The sequence below is a fragment of the Salvia miltiorrhiza genome, unplaced genomic scaffold (genome assembly GCF_028751815.1).
Source record: "Salvia miltiorrhiza cultivar Shanhuang (shh) unplaced genomic scaffold, IMPLAD_Smil_shh original_scaffold_220:::fragment_1, whole genome shotgun sequence".
Classification (NCBI taxonomy): domain Eukaryota; kingdom Viridiplantae; phylum Streptophyta; class Magnoliopsida; order Lamiales; family Lamiaceae; genus Salvia; species Salvia miltiorrhiza.
The window spans coordinates 266964-282548 of record NW_026651504.1 but is presented as its reverse complement, the minus strand read 5'-3'; the positions used below and the strand labels follow the sequence as shown (position 1 = coordinate 282548).

Sequence of the window (15585 nt, the reverse complement as noted above, 5' to 3'; positions counted from 1 at the left end):
ACCGAGCCGAACCGAATAGTGGTGTGCTCAAGTTTGGTTTGTTTAGTATCGAATCGAATCCCGAACTTTACTTACCGAATACTTTGAGGCTCACGAGCCTAATCGAGCCTATACGAACTTTCTAAAATTTATATTTATATTCAAAATATTGATTATTTTATTTTTAAAATAAATTATTTTATTTACAATAATAAATATATTAATTATTTTCTTATGACAAATAAAATTAATTAGATATTTAAAATACAATTATTATTAATTTTAGTGGATAAATATAAGTTGTATCTACTAATAATTTATATTTTTCAAGCTGAATTACTTGACGAACATGTTCACGAGCTAATGAGCCGAATACTATTAAGCTCAAGCTTGGTTTGTTTATTTATCAAGCTTCTGTAATCGAACTTGAACAAGTTTTTTTCGAACCGAGCTCCGAATAGTTCGCAAGCGACTTGGTTTGTTTACACAACTAGGGATATAATTTTTCGAATGTGATTATCTATTGTGCATTGAAAATAACTATAGTGAGATCTAAGAAAAATCATACATATCCGTTTTTCAAATATTTTTTATATGACGTAATTAAAATACTGGTAGCCATATTTTTCGGGTAGGTATAGATTTTGTTGACGGAGGAAAATTATAAATTCGAAAGTGGAAAAGAAGATTAGGTTCGATTTCGTCAAAACTATTACAGCTTACCTAAATGTTGCATGAGATTTTATATTGTGGGGAAAATGTCACTTCATTGACAGGAACATTCATTTTAGATGTTTACGTGGTTTCAATTCCATCCAAATTCGAACACCCCACCACCACCATTCCATTTTTATATGTGATTTTATCAAAAACATAAAATGATGTTATATTATGTTGAGACCCACTTTTTAAATAAAATTAAGTAAATAGAAAAAGTTTCGTCGGGCTTATAATAACAGCTCAGATGATTTTAAAGTTTGGGTTGGGCCGGCCGAACTTAGAATATCGTGCACGTGTTCAAATTAACATCTTAGAACCATAAACCGAAGTCGTGGGACTCATATTATTAATGTGTTTGGTTTGAGGTATAAAGAAGGGATAAGTTATATTTACCATCTTATACCTTATTTGCTTTGATGTAGGGTTATATACGAATCAAATAATTTTGTTCGATTCGATATTCGTGTTCGAATTTTGATATTCGTATTCAAAAATTTACGAATCGAATCCAAATACAAATAATATTTTTGATTTGGTTAGTTACCAAATACAAATTGAAAATTTTAAAATTCGATTCGATATTCGTAATTATTCGATTCGATTAAATATTTATTATAATATATATATATATATATATATATATAATATGTTATTTATAACTATGTAATTTAATTATAATTGAATAGAGATAACTAATAAATAAACGTATAACAGCAACCAACCTAAACCTTATGATTAAATAGATAAGCTGATAAATTATAATTAAATGAATTAAACAAAAAATAAAAATAATTAAAACTAAATCTTAATATCTCTAAGCCCTAAACTTAAAAGCAAACACTTACATTTCTTTCAGTTTCATATCTCTAGGTTGAATATATAATCTTATATTGTTTAGAATATTATTTTATATATTTTTTTTATAAAATTTTGAATTGAATCGAATATTCGAATCAAATACGAATAGTTCGAATATTAATTCGAATCGAATACGAATCAAATTTATTATTCGAAAGGTATTCGAATATTGATTCGAATCTTGAATAAGTTCATGAATACAAATCGAATACAGTGATATTCGCTTCGATTCGATTCGTTTACAACCCTACTTTGATGTATAAAAAAATCGAACAGGTTGTATAATTTTTCGAGCAGTTCCTCATTCCTTGATAAATGAATAATTTTATACATAAGAAATGATGGTATAATTTTATACAACTTTATAAGGAGTGGATAAATATATTATCTTTCAAACCAAACAAGATAATGTGGTCCCCACTTGAAATGATAAATTTATACCTCGTTATATTATCTCTCCATTTAGAGGGATAAAAAGCAAACACACCCTTCAAATATAAATATAAATATAATATATGCACTTATGTGTAATCCGTCGAAATTCGACAAAAATCACTTTATGTTGGGATTTATAACTATTTTCTGGAGTACTCCCTCCGTCCTACCAATTTGGTCCCCTTTCACTTTTCACACATATTAATAAAACGCATTTAATCTTATTCAAAATAATACTAATTTTTATATTTTTATTTTTTATACTCGTATTTAATATTTTTACACGTCATTTTCACATTTGAATGAAACATTAAATAAGGTTAGTTTAGTAAACTAATATTTTTATATAATATTAATTAAAAAAATGGACTATCTTTTATGACATCCCAAAAGGTAATAAAGGACTAATTTCATGGGATAGATGAAATATTATTTTAATGATCATAACTATAAAATAGTTTGTATATAAATTAATTAATTTGATTTGATTTGACCAATTTAAATTAGTGGTATCAATTAAATGATATTAATCTCAACCACTTCTGTCAATTAAATGTTAATTTTTAGTTGAAGAACGAAAATATCTTTTACATAAGTTTTTAATTGGTGATATTTCATAAAAAATTAATGTTGAGATCGAAGATTTTAGAAAAATAAGTAAAAAAAAATTTGTATTTTAAATGTATGAAATGATGGAGGACTGATATAGAAAAGTTATTAATTTTGTATAATATTTTTAAATTGATGGATAAAAAAAATTCTAACCGTATTTGTCATCTGAGGATCATCTCATATGGACCTTATAAGACCATATCATTATCTAGAGTTCGAAAAATCACATCTGGCTTTTGAACTTCAAACTTCTGAGCACCATCTCGTTTGAAGCTTGAAATACCACATCTAACTTCTAAGCTTGAAAATTTTAAAATTTAATTAAAGGTATAAATATGAAAATTATACAATTTATCAAACCTATTCAGAATATATATACTCGTATCAATCTCAAGCACGATTAAAAATTAATTTACACTCTATCTTGGCCGTTTTCATCCTAAACTCGAATACTAGCTAATACTTACTAATTAATTACAAAAATCATTTGCTTTTGTCTCAGGAACGCTGAGAATGCTGATCATCTTTTTTGGAGCTGTAATTCTGTGAAGCGCGCCTGGCTGGATTTCCTCGTCTGGTTCCAGCAGTTAGAAGCCATCCATGCCCCAAAGGGCCCGAACATTTACAACTTCCTTGTCTCTACTTGGAATTATAAATTCAGCTCCTAGGTCCTTTGTTTCTGGATAGCTGAGATTATTACCCTTATTTGGGCTATTTGGATGCAATGGAATAATTGCGTGTTTGAGGGTACTTCCTTTTATTACAAACGTCTTCTTCACACGATCAAAGTTGTTTTTCAGGAGATCAATGATAACTTTAAGAACCTTGGTCATATGCGCAATGCCTGGTCTGATTATCTTATTCTGCATGCCATCGGCGATCCTGCAAGAGCTACCCCGCCTCCTGCTTTCCTTTCGGTTCACTAGCGGCCGCCCTCTGCCCCTGGATCAAAGTTAACACGGATGAGTCGGTTATGGGTGCGCCAGGTCTCATTGCCCCTGGATCAAAGTTAACATTCCAAAGCCTCTACCTTCACTTCATGTTCGCCGGAAGCTACTAACTTTACTCTACGCTCGTCGGCAGGAGCCATAGCCTCTCGATCCCCCTTTTTTATCCCGCCTCAATTCCCATTCTTCCCAATCTCATACTTGAATTGGTGGCCGACATTTCTCCTCTCTGTGTCTTCTTCCTCCAAGCCGAGTTCTTCCTCCCGCCAACTTCTTCTTGCATCACCACAGGCAGTCAATGCTTGCTCATTGCTATATATGGCTGACAGGTTACAAATGTGAGAATGAAGAACTGTATTTAGGGTTTTGATTTTTCAATTTTAAACAAATGAGTACAAAAGGACTTAGTTTCGCACAAGAATAAAATGTTGCGTATAAGTTACCGGATGACAACAAATGTGGCTCGTGCCAGTGAATCACATCAGCGTCACATTGATTTCGACTTGGGGGAAAATGTAAACGGTGAGAAAATTGAACAAATGTGAAAGTCTGTGATAAAAAAAATAAAATTTTGAAAGTTTGTGGGCAAAGTGTCTTTCGACCGAAGTTTGTGATATTACATGCATTTAACCCTAGAAAATATTATAAATTTGATGTGAAATTGAAAATTTCAATATATTTTAACATTATATCTAATCCTTTCATATAAATTCAAGTTTTTCAAAAGATATGGTAATATAAATCAAATCAAAGTTCACACAAAATAGATGGGGAATAATCTATATATAATATAAAAGAGCAGTTTAACGATAAAATTTTACCGCCAATTTTTCTCTCTCCTATAAAAAAAACTATTCTCTCTCCCACAATCTATCCCACTATTTACTCATTAAATATCTACTCCCTCCGTCCCTGAAATGGCTTCCTCTTTGGGGACGACACGGGTTTTAATAAAAAGTTGTAAAGTGTATTGATAGTGGAGAAAAAGTGATATAATTATTATTGGAAGTTGTGAAAAGTGTTATAATTAGTATTGGGAGTGGTGAAAAGTGAAAAATAAGAATAAATAAAGTATTATTAGTGGTGGGGTAGGTTTCCAAAAATGGAAAGAAAGAAAGAGGAAGTTATTTAGGGGACGTCCCAAAATGGAAAAAGAGGAAGTTATTTTAGGGACGGAGGGAGTATTAGTTAATCTATATATATAAAACATGCACGAATTTTTTCTACAAAAATTTCTCTCTTTACTTTGCATATTTTGTTTTGATTCTTTTTTAAAATTCATCAACTTTTACATATAAAAAAAATATTTTATATGGATGTTAAATTAAAGATAATGATAAGATCTTTAATTTGATGTAAAAATTATAAAAAATAAATTTAAAATAAATAAATTATTATCATTTAAAGTCACAATTTTTTTCTCTCTCTCATCTTTCATCTATCCTCTCCTCTCTCCTACCACCTTTCTTTGAATAACACGTTCGATTTTTTTTTCTATTTCATTCATTTTTTAATATTTATTTTATTTTATTTTTTATATTTTTGTTAGACATCATTTTTAATATTTTCTATTTTTTTATATAACAATTTAATGTAACTAAAAAGATTAGTCTTATATTTGTTCATTTTAGAACTCTTTAGCTTAAAAATAAATTTTAAAGGTTGAAATTTATATTAATATAAATTTACAGATAATTAATTAATTAAATCTTAAAAAATTAATTTCAAATATGATTTAGATTTATTAAATTTTTGTATGAATTTTTATATTTCTTTATATTAACATATTTGTTATTATTATGTCTTAATTAAATTTAATATTAGATTGAGAATTGACAATCTATATAGTATATAAAAGAGAAGTTTTTCCCCTCCATGTTTTCCCTCTCTTTTTCTCTCTTCTTCCACTAATTTTTTCTCTTTTTTTTTTGCTTTTTATGTTATTATATTTTATTTATTTTCTAAACGTCATCAAATTTGATTCGTGAAAAAATAATCATATGTATCTTAAATTCAATATAGTATAAAAATAATCAAAAACGAATTTAAAACGAATAAGTTATGAAAAGTATAAAATATTTTATTTTCTTTCTCTTCATTAAAAAATTACAACTTTTTATTTATGTTTGTGTATGAAAATATTTATTATGATGTATAATACTATATAATAATATGCATAATGCAAATTTTCGTTACACTTTGTATAAATTGAAAATTTATAATTTTATATTCAAGATTTTATTGAGTAATTGATCTTAATTATTATGTTATATTTTTAAAACATATGTTGTATTTGTTTATATTTTATTTTTAATATTATTTATATTTATTTATTTAAATTTATCGTTTGATTTCGATATCCGTCGTGTATCGCACGAATGGGCGTATACTAGTTGTTATTAATTGTAAGTTGACTAAGGGAGAAATCATATGTTAGGAAAAATTCGTGATTTGTGAAATAACCACCCAAGCCGATTGTTTACATACATTACAAATTTACAACACAAATATTAAACCCGTACGGCCGTACCCGTCGATAATGTGTATTTAACCCTAGTAAATATTTTCACTAATATTATTAAAAACTAAAATTCTAGGATTCAGAATGAATTAATGTACACAACAATTTAATATAGAGTGTAGGAAATAAATTATTAATTTGACCAAATTGATTTGAAGACAAATTTATTTAGCGAAAATTATTTATTTGGTCATATTAAATCCAATAAATTATTTATTTGGCATATTACTGAAATTTAATTATGCCAATTTAAATTCTTTTAGTCAATATCGAGCATCAATTAGATAATAGTATTATATTACATTTACAAAATAACAAATTGTCCAATAATGTATGACTAGTAATAATATTAATTTGAGAATTAATTAGTCAAATTAAATTTTGCAATAAAAAAATACAACTATTTATTTGGCTAAATTCTACTTAAGATAAATGTAGAATAATTATGATTGGTTTTCTTGTCAAATGAGTGAATAGAAATACGCCTTTTATTTAAATTTTTATATGATGAAGTTTCCTAAATATTCCATGTGGGATTGGAGAAAATTAAAAATTACTTGACCCATTGTCTCATTCAAACGAACTATATAAAACACAACACAATTACTTAACCATTGTAAAAAAAAAAAAAAAAACACAATTACTTAACCCAAAAGAAATATTACAAATTAAGATGATCTTCATAATCCCGGCTTTGTGAGAGGTCTTGGGTTTAATCTCGTTACATTTGTGTGCGGATTGCTTATTTGATTATATATTAGATACCTCCTGTAATTCTAAAAAAAAAAAATGAGGATATTCATAATCGATATTGGATATTTTCTGATGTTAATCATTGCACCTAATGCAAGAATGGGCTGCAGCTTGCCCCCAAATCTCAACCCACAAATGCGTACTTCTCTGATTCTATATAAAGGCTTTCCGTAGATTGCGTATATTTAATTTCATTTGAGATTTTTTCAGCCAAGGTTTTCTTTCGTCAAGCTGAGCTCTTTTAATTGATAAATATTTATAGTTGTTGATTGAATGATGATTTCAGCGATTAACTGTGAATTTCTCATTGGTTGAAGTTTTTAGGGTTAATTGCCCATAAAATACTGAACTTTCATCCAATTTTGGTTTTGCACACAAACTTTGAATTGTGGCGTGATAATTACTAAACTTTTGATTTTATCTGATTTTGCTATTAATCCAATTTCCGGCCAAATATCAAGCTAATATATAATATGATGTGCCAATTTTGACGTGGCGTATTTACTCTTGCGTGACAATTAGTTGGCAAAATAATATTTTTTTTATTTAATTTCTTATCAATAAAAAAAGAACACAACGTAAATAACTCAAATTGTCAATAATTTAATATATTAAATCAAATAATAGTTTTTTTTAAGTTGAATTAATTAATTGAATAAATTCAATAATAGTAAGGGGATTCTTCGAATTTAGGTGTGCCAGCCAAAAAATATTTTAATTATCAATAACTTAATATATAAAAAAATTTATTTAGCTAAGTAATAAAGTTTATTAAATTTTCATTATCTTAAAGATTAATTTTTTTATAAACTATATATATTTATACTATTTGAATGACTTCTATTTTATATATTGGAGTAATAAGTTGTGTAATAGTGAATTAGAAAAAAATTGATTTAAACTTGAGAATTAAAAAAATACTATTATTTGATTTGATATATTAAGTTATTGACAATTTTGGTTATTTGCTTTGTGTTCTTTTTTTATTAATAAGAAATTAACAATAAATACGTCATGTCAAATATTGGCACGTTATATTAGCCTGATATTTGACAGGAATTTGAATTAGTAGCAAAAACAGATAAAATCTAAAGTTTAGTAATTTTCACGCTACAGTTCAAAGTTTGTGTGCAAAACCAGAATTGGAAGAAAGTTTAGTATTTTATGGGCAATTAACCCAAGTTTTTACTTTTATTTTTAGCTTCGATAATATGATTTCAGTGAAATCAGTAAAAGAGATGTGTGCTTTTAATAAAATTTCTATTTCAGCAGTAAAAGAGATGTGTGATTAAATGGGTAATAAACCCAATTGTGATAGCTATATATTTGCAAAGAAAGATTATTAACTAAAATCTAATGCAACATTTCAACTAATTAAAGATAACATGACGTTTTTTTATATAAAAAATAAAACTAATTATTTGGCCAGCTAATTAAATGGCCAAATTTTATTAAGATAACTGTTTTTTGCATAAGTTTTCATTTGGCAAAGTTTCATAAAAATTCGATGTGAAATAGGAAATTAAAATAAATATAAATTGTAAAAGGTGTAAATGAAGAATTTAAGATAAATAAGAATACTTGAATATGATTGCGCCATGTAGGAGAAAGAATCGTGGGCGCATGAATCTCTAACTGTATTATATATATAAAATTTATTTAAAAATATAAATTATTATTTTTAGCCCTTATATCTACGATAAATATTGCGAGAATAAAGAGCATGCATGGCTAGTGCATTGCTCCACAATATACCAGCTGATCTTCAGCTGATGTATTTTCTTTTATTGTCGTTTTCTATTCTAGCTTAGTTGGCAATAGTTTAGAGCATCCGCAATGGGCTTGCTTGATAGTGGATGACCACATTGAGTAAGTAATACTGCATTGGGGTTACTTGATAGCCTACTTGATAACATTAGTTTTGATTTTTATGTTTTTTCATTTAAATTTAATTGCTCAAATTTAAATTGCATTAATTTTAAAATTCTAAATATTACATAAAACTTTAAAAAAATAAAAATAATTTCTAAAAATTAACTACTCTGGTCGTAGAGGTCCAAAACGTGCCCAAACGTGCTCCATCAAATCATTTCGGAGCTGAGCATGTAGATGTCTATTTCGGAGAATTGTATCCCTTCACACATATTCCTCGAAGGACACCGGTGTTTGTCCAGCACTGCTAGACGCCCCGTCATCATCTCTCCAGTTGAGAGCCGCTTCACCTTCGTGTTCCACAATCATGTTGTGGAGAATGATGCAACACAACATGATGTCCTTAAGGTGCTCTACGTACCAATTGCGTGCCGGACTTCGAATGATTTCCCACCGAGCTTGAAGGACTCCGAAGGCGCGTTCGACATCCTTCCGTGCCGATTCTTGCATCTTCTTGAACCTTGCCTCCTTCGGATTGGTTGCCATTGATGGACTCTTGACGAAGCAACGCCACTCCGGATATATGCCGTCACACAAGTAGTAGCCCATCCGGTATTCGCGCTGGTTGGCATGAAAGACCACCGGCGCCGCAGTTCCTCCTAACACGTCGGAGAAGAGAGGCGACTGATTCAGCACATTGATGTCGTTGTTTGAACCAGCGACGCCGAAGAAGGCGTGCCAAATCCACAAATCGTGGGATGCAACGGCCTCCAATATCAAGGTGGGCTCTCCCTGATCCCCGCGTGTGTAGGCGCCGTGCCACGCCTTTGGGCAGTTCTTCCACGCCCAATGCATGCAGTCTAAGCTCCCGAGCATCCCGGGAAAACCGTGTCGCGCCTCGTGCATATGAAGGAGGCGTTGGACGTCAGTTGGCGTTGGACGTCGCAGGTAATAGGCTCCAAAAGCCCAGATATGACCGCCTTGCAGAACTTCTTGAGGCATACACGCCCGGTTGAGTCGGCCACTTTGAGATACTCATCGAAAACATCCGCACTAACCCCGGTGGCTAATTGGCGGATAGCCGACGTGCATTTCTGTAAAGGAGAAAGAGAGTGTCGACCGATTGCATCAGTGCTCATATGGAAGAAAATATCTTCACCTTGAACAGCCTCGACGATGCGCAAGAACAGCTCCTTCTTCATGCGAAAACGACACCGGAAAAAAGTAGGGTCGTACGTTGGATTGTCGATGAAGTTGTCTTGCATAAGACGTACATGGGCCTCTTCACGATCACGGTGGACGTATGATCGGGCGCCGGTGGGGAGCAGTATGATTGAAGCACTTGTTTCTGCAACTCTACCAACTCCATGAACCTTTCAGCTACTTCGTCGGAATCGGGCGAAGAATCATGTTCGGATGACGACATTTTTGGAAGAACAAAGATGATATTTTGCAAGAAAAATTGAAGGAGGAAGAAGGAGTGAGTTGTGATGAACGAGGGAGGGAGAAATATTATTTATAGCGAGAAAAGAAGAGGAAAAAAAAGGGGGGGGGGGGGCAAACGGCTAAAAGAGCCATTGGAAAAAAAAAATCAAAATTGACGTTAGAAAAGTCGTTGGAATTTTTTTTAAAATTGAGGCGCGTGCACAGCACGCACCGCTCGAGTGCTACACGAGCACTCGAGTAATGCTCGAGTACACCCCCCCGCAACGCCCCTACACGATGGCAACGCTCTACTCGAGTAAGCCATCGAGTAGAGCGTTGCGGATGCTCTTAGTGGTTACGAGCTAGGCACGCATGCAACGTGACATCTGCTGTATGCACTGCATGCTTTGTATAAATTCACCACCTTACACTGCTGTGATTCGTTCATGAAGTTCTTCTTTCCCAAATTCTCTCTTTCTTTTTCGGCCATTTCTAATAATAGATTAATTTATTACTTTATTGAATGAATTCGTGATTCTAGGTTCGATTTTAGAGGAAAATTCTATTTTTTAGAATTCATGTTTTTCACAAATAGAATTCATCATATTTTGACAGGTTTGTAATTTCTATTTTAAAATAGATTTGTAGTTTACTACTAGCCTTTATTTGTATTTATACTTAATAAAGTTATATTTGTCAGATTATTCTGATTATGGAGATGAATAAACCCGTTGAATCAATAAATGAACCCTTTGCGTTTATTAGCTTTCGTTATTTCTTTGTAACAACGAGTCTACGACTGCATATATAGTATCCATTATATATATAAATGTTAATTTACGAAGTTGTTGAATTAGCTAGGATACTTAATTACTTATGTAACGTATGTAGAAGGACTGTTTTAATTACTAGAGGATAAATATTTGAAGGTTGTACCAATCCGATTTTCAGTTTCAAAGTGAACCCCCTCCAGTTTGCAAATGGAAATGTTATACATCTATGTGGCTATACAGATATGTGTGTTAATCCAATTTGTAAAGTCTTATGATAGTTTGAATAGTTCATGCAGCTCCACTCCACATAGCTCGTCTTCTCCACTCAAGCTTCATGTATCACCTCGTACAGTAAGCCTAAAAATATGTACTATAAAATTTCTCGCATTAATTTTTCAAAGGGTTAATTAATTGTGAGATAGTGAATCGCGAATTGTGGTATTAACCCTTCTTTTCAACTATATATGATGGATGTGTTAATTCATTTCATTGAGAATTAATTAATGTGGTTTTGCAGGTGAAGATAGACAATGGCATTGTTAAATTGAGGTTGATAAATCCGACTGGACTAATCAAAGGCATAGCTTATAAAGAAATTCATAATGTTCTCGAAAATCAGTTCAAAGCTGATCAAAGAGGGTGAGTAATAAAATCAATTAATTCTATTAATTAAAAAAAAGAGAGATTTATCGCTGATTTAATTCATTTGTTTTGTTGGTCTGAATATAGGTATTGGGATATTGTGTGGAGTAGGCCAGAGATTGGCAAAAGTAATTTTGATAAGTAATTATCCTCTATAACGTAGCATATTAAACGCCGAATTAAATAGAAAAAGGAAGATATTAAGAAACATTTAGTTTTGTGCATGTGCAGGCTGGAGTGTTCAAAATTCAGGATAATTGCAAAGACTGATGATCACATCGAAGTTTCATTCATCAAGACATGGAACGCTTCCTTAAGTGAAAATGTCGTCCCCCTCCACATAGACAAGAGGTATACATATATATATATATCCAAATTAAATCCAATTTTGATTGTGGAATTAATTATATGTGATCACTGGCTGAGCCAGAGAGGACAGTGCGGTCATTGGACCCCTTGGGATCTTTCAAAATTTCTAGGGGTATTTTTGTCATTTTACATATATTAATTAAAAATAAAAAATATATAGTTTCTATACTAATTTTTAATAGGAAATAATATAACACTCAATCCCCAGTCTTTGAAAATTTTCTCATTTTTGTTTCTTCCCTCTGTCAATTGTTTGTGGTGTTAATCTGTCCATTTTCAGTTCTTGTCTAATACAGTAATACTTGTTTCCTCTAGAGCAAGTTCTATAATGCCTATTCGTATATTTACTTCATGGTTAATATTCAATTTGAGCTTGTATAATAATAATCTTAAATACTAAAATAAAATATAATTAGAATTTGGACAAAGCTGGTCTTATAATTGATAACCTCGCCATTCGTGATTTCAGAAAAATAATAATTTTTACATATGTATGTTATGAGTTCTTTCTAGTACTATATTCTTTAATTATTTTTATTTTTCAGTGTTGTCACGAATTTTTGTTTTAAGTTCTATTTCTCTATCAATTTTTGTTTCTTTTTTTTTCGATTGACTTAAAAATATAAGTAGTAAGAAATGAAACGATATTATAATCACCTACTATTTTTTATAGATGGTTCATCTTCAACGATTAATTATCATATCAATAAATGTCACTAATGAAGCTATTATATATGGAGATGTTTCAAAACATGAAAAATAGGATAGAAATATTATGTTTATTTTATTTTTTTTGACTTATTATGTAATTTTATATGACATTATATAATTGTGTTAATGGTTATTATTTATTTTTAGTTTTATTTTATTTTTATTTTTTATTTAATTATTAATTTTATTGAGAAAAAAAAAATTGGACCCTTGTGTCGAAAGTCTGGTTCCGCCCCTGTACGTGATTATGATAATTAAGTTGAGTGCATGAAGGTACATAATGGTGCGCGGAGTTTCAGGGTTCTACTCGTATGCAATATTTGAACACTTGGAAAATTGGCCTGACCTCAACATAGACGAATCAAGAATCGCATTCAAGCTTGATGACAACATGTATGTAAGATCATATATCATCCATCCAAAGTAATGGAGTAGTATTCATTATTAATGCATGCATGCATAGCTAGGTTCAATTACATGGCAATTTCGGAGCAGAAGCAGAGGGTGATGCCTACAAGCAGGGACAGAGATGCGGGTAGGGTTCTTGCTTACAAAGAAGCAGTTGTGATAAGAAACAGCAGTGATCCCAGCCTGAATGGTGAGGTAGATGACAAGTACCAATACTCATGCGACAACAAGGACAACCACGTGCACGGATGGATCGCCTCCTCCCAGCATCCCCACATCGGATTTTGGGTCATAACGCCCAGCGATGAAATCCGAGTTGGTGCTCCCATCAAAACCGATCTTACTTCCCATGCTGGTCCAATTGCCTTAGCTGTCTGTAACTCTAACTCTAACTATATATATATACTACTTGTTTTTCTTTCTTTCAATGGACTATAATTAATATTTACTTCCAACAGATTTTCTTCAGTAACCATTACATGGGACCGGATTTTGGCGTGAAATTACGCGGCGGAGAGCATTGGAAGAAGGTGTTGGGCCCCGTTTTCATATACCTCAACTCCGATTCAGCCACTAATCATCGCACTCTCTGGAGAGACGCAAGAAACCAGGTTTGTTTATTACTTTTTTCTTTTCTTTTCTTTTCTTTTCTTTCTTACACACACATTTAACTAGTTAACATATATAACTCAGATGTTGAGAGAGACAAAGAAATGGCCGTATGATTTCCCATCATCTGAGGACTTCCCTAATGCAACACAACGAGGACAGATCCGCGGCTGCTTGCTCCTCTACGACGACTATATTAGCACCCACCTTATCCCAGCAAGATCCGCATATGTCGGATTGGCTCCCCCTGGAGATGACGGATCTTTTCAAGATGATTCTAAGGTAATTATATATCATCAATATCGTGTTTTCACAAAATATTCTTTTTGATTTTCTATTTTTAAAACTTTGTTAGGGCTATCAATTTTGGACACGAGCTGATAAAAAAGGGTTCTTCACCATCCAACATGTTCGAGCAGGAACTTATAATTTGTACGCTTGGGTTCCGGGAGTAATAGGGGACTTTAAATATGAAGAGGATATTGTCATAATTCCAGGTATTTATTAAGATTATTGCATCTATGCTATACATACATAAAATGAAGTTGCAGTTGCGCACGTGTACGTTTTTAGGTAGTAAGATTGAAATAGGTGATATTGTGTACAACCCTCCAAGAAGCGGGCCCACTCTATGGGAAATCGGTGTTCCTGATCGAACTGCTTTCGAGTTCTACGTTCCAGATCCTGCCCCTCACCTTATTAACAAGCTATACATTAACCACACTGAAAAGTAAATTCTATTTCTTTTTATTCCTATAAAACCATCATATTATTAGTATTTTGTACAAAAAATATCACCAAATCGAATGACATGAAAATTGGGTTAAGCTCAAATTTGTTTCACTAATGCAGGTACAGACAGTACGGCTTATGGGACAGATACAAAGATCTTTATCCTAACAATGATCTGATTTATACTGTCGAGGACAGTGATTATAGAAAAGACTGGTTTTTTGCCCATGTTACAAGGTAGTATAATACACTCTCCATCTCAATCTCCTCCAATAAGTATCCACATAAATTTTATCCTTATTGCACGATTTTATAAAAAAAAATCATGTCAAAACCTTTTCATTCTACCTTTGTTCTCAATGTAAAATCTTTAGTTGTTTCATTGTTTCATGCAATCATTAAAGGTAAAAAGGAGTGAAGTTATCCACTTTGTTGGTATACAATTTTTAACGATATGAGACACTTATTCGAGAACGTAAGAGTATACTATTTTTCTTCATGTTGGTGGTGTGAAATTGTTAACTGATGATGACCATTTTGCAGGAAAACAAGCAACAATACATATGAACCTACAACATGGCAGATTTTATTTAACCTGACAAATATTAATAATGTTGGAGACTATACGCTCAGGATTGCCCTAGCATCTGCTACCATGGCAAATATACAGGTGTACAAATGAATTATTTTATTTTTTGTCGAATAAGTTATGTATCTGTAATTGTATGCTCGCTTGTGTAAATCTTAGATATGGATCAACGAGCCGAATACAAGCAAGCCCCATTTCTCAACGGGGCGAATAGGCAGAGACAACGCAATAGCAAGACATGGGATTCATGGAAAGTATTGGGTGTACGGTGTGGATATAGCAGGATCTCAACTTGTGGAAGGGAAAAACACCATCTATCTTAAGCAAGCAACGGGTAAAACTCCTTTTGCTGGAGTTATGTACGATTATATTAGACTGGAAGCGCCCTCTCAACAAGACTATTATTAGATACATATCTTTTCATCTTTCTTGTTACAATTTCGCTTAGCCATTAACGCCAAGACGTGGAGATGTCACGCAGGGGAATCGACCATTACTTATCAAATTCAATTCAATGTAGTATTATTTATTTTCATTACCTGGTCGTCGAAAAAGAAATCGAGTGTTATAAATTATAATTGCAAAACCATTAAAAGAGGTGTTGTAATTCAACAATGACAAAATCATGTT

At 31.7% G+C, this 15585-nt stretch overlaps 1 protein-coding gene across 1 annotated transcript; it reads left to right on the top strand.

Annotated features, from left to right (window-relative positions):
- Nucleotides 1–11418: 11418 nt before the first annotated feature.
- LOC131003562 (probable rhamnogalacturonate lyase B) lies at nucleotides 11419–15363 on the top strand. Its single transcript, XM_057930079.1, has 12 exons — nucleotides 11419–11534; nucleotides 11625–11678; nucleotides 11769–11888; nucleotides 12891–13010; nucleotides 13085–13397; nucleotides 13484–13636; nucleotides 13719–13916; nucleotides 13990–14131; nucleotides 14208–14364; nucleotides 14487–14603; nucleotides 14910–15036; nucleotides 15115–15363. The coding sequence occupies exons 4-12, from the start codon at nucleotides 12898–12900 to the stop codon at nucleotides 15361–15363; spliced, it is 1569 nt and encodes a 522-aa protein (XP_057786062.1). The 5' UTR covers nucleotides 11419–11534; nucleotides 11625–11678; nucleotides 11769–11888; nucleotides 12891–12897.
- Nucleotides 15364–15585: the final 222 nt, after the last annotated feature.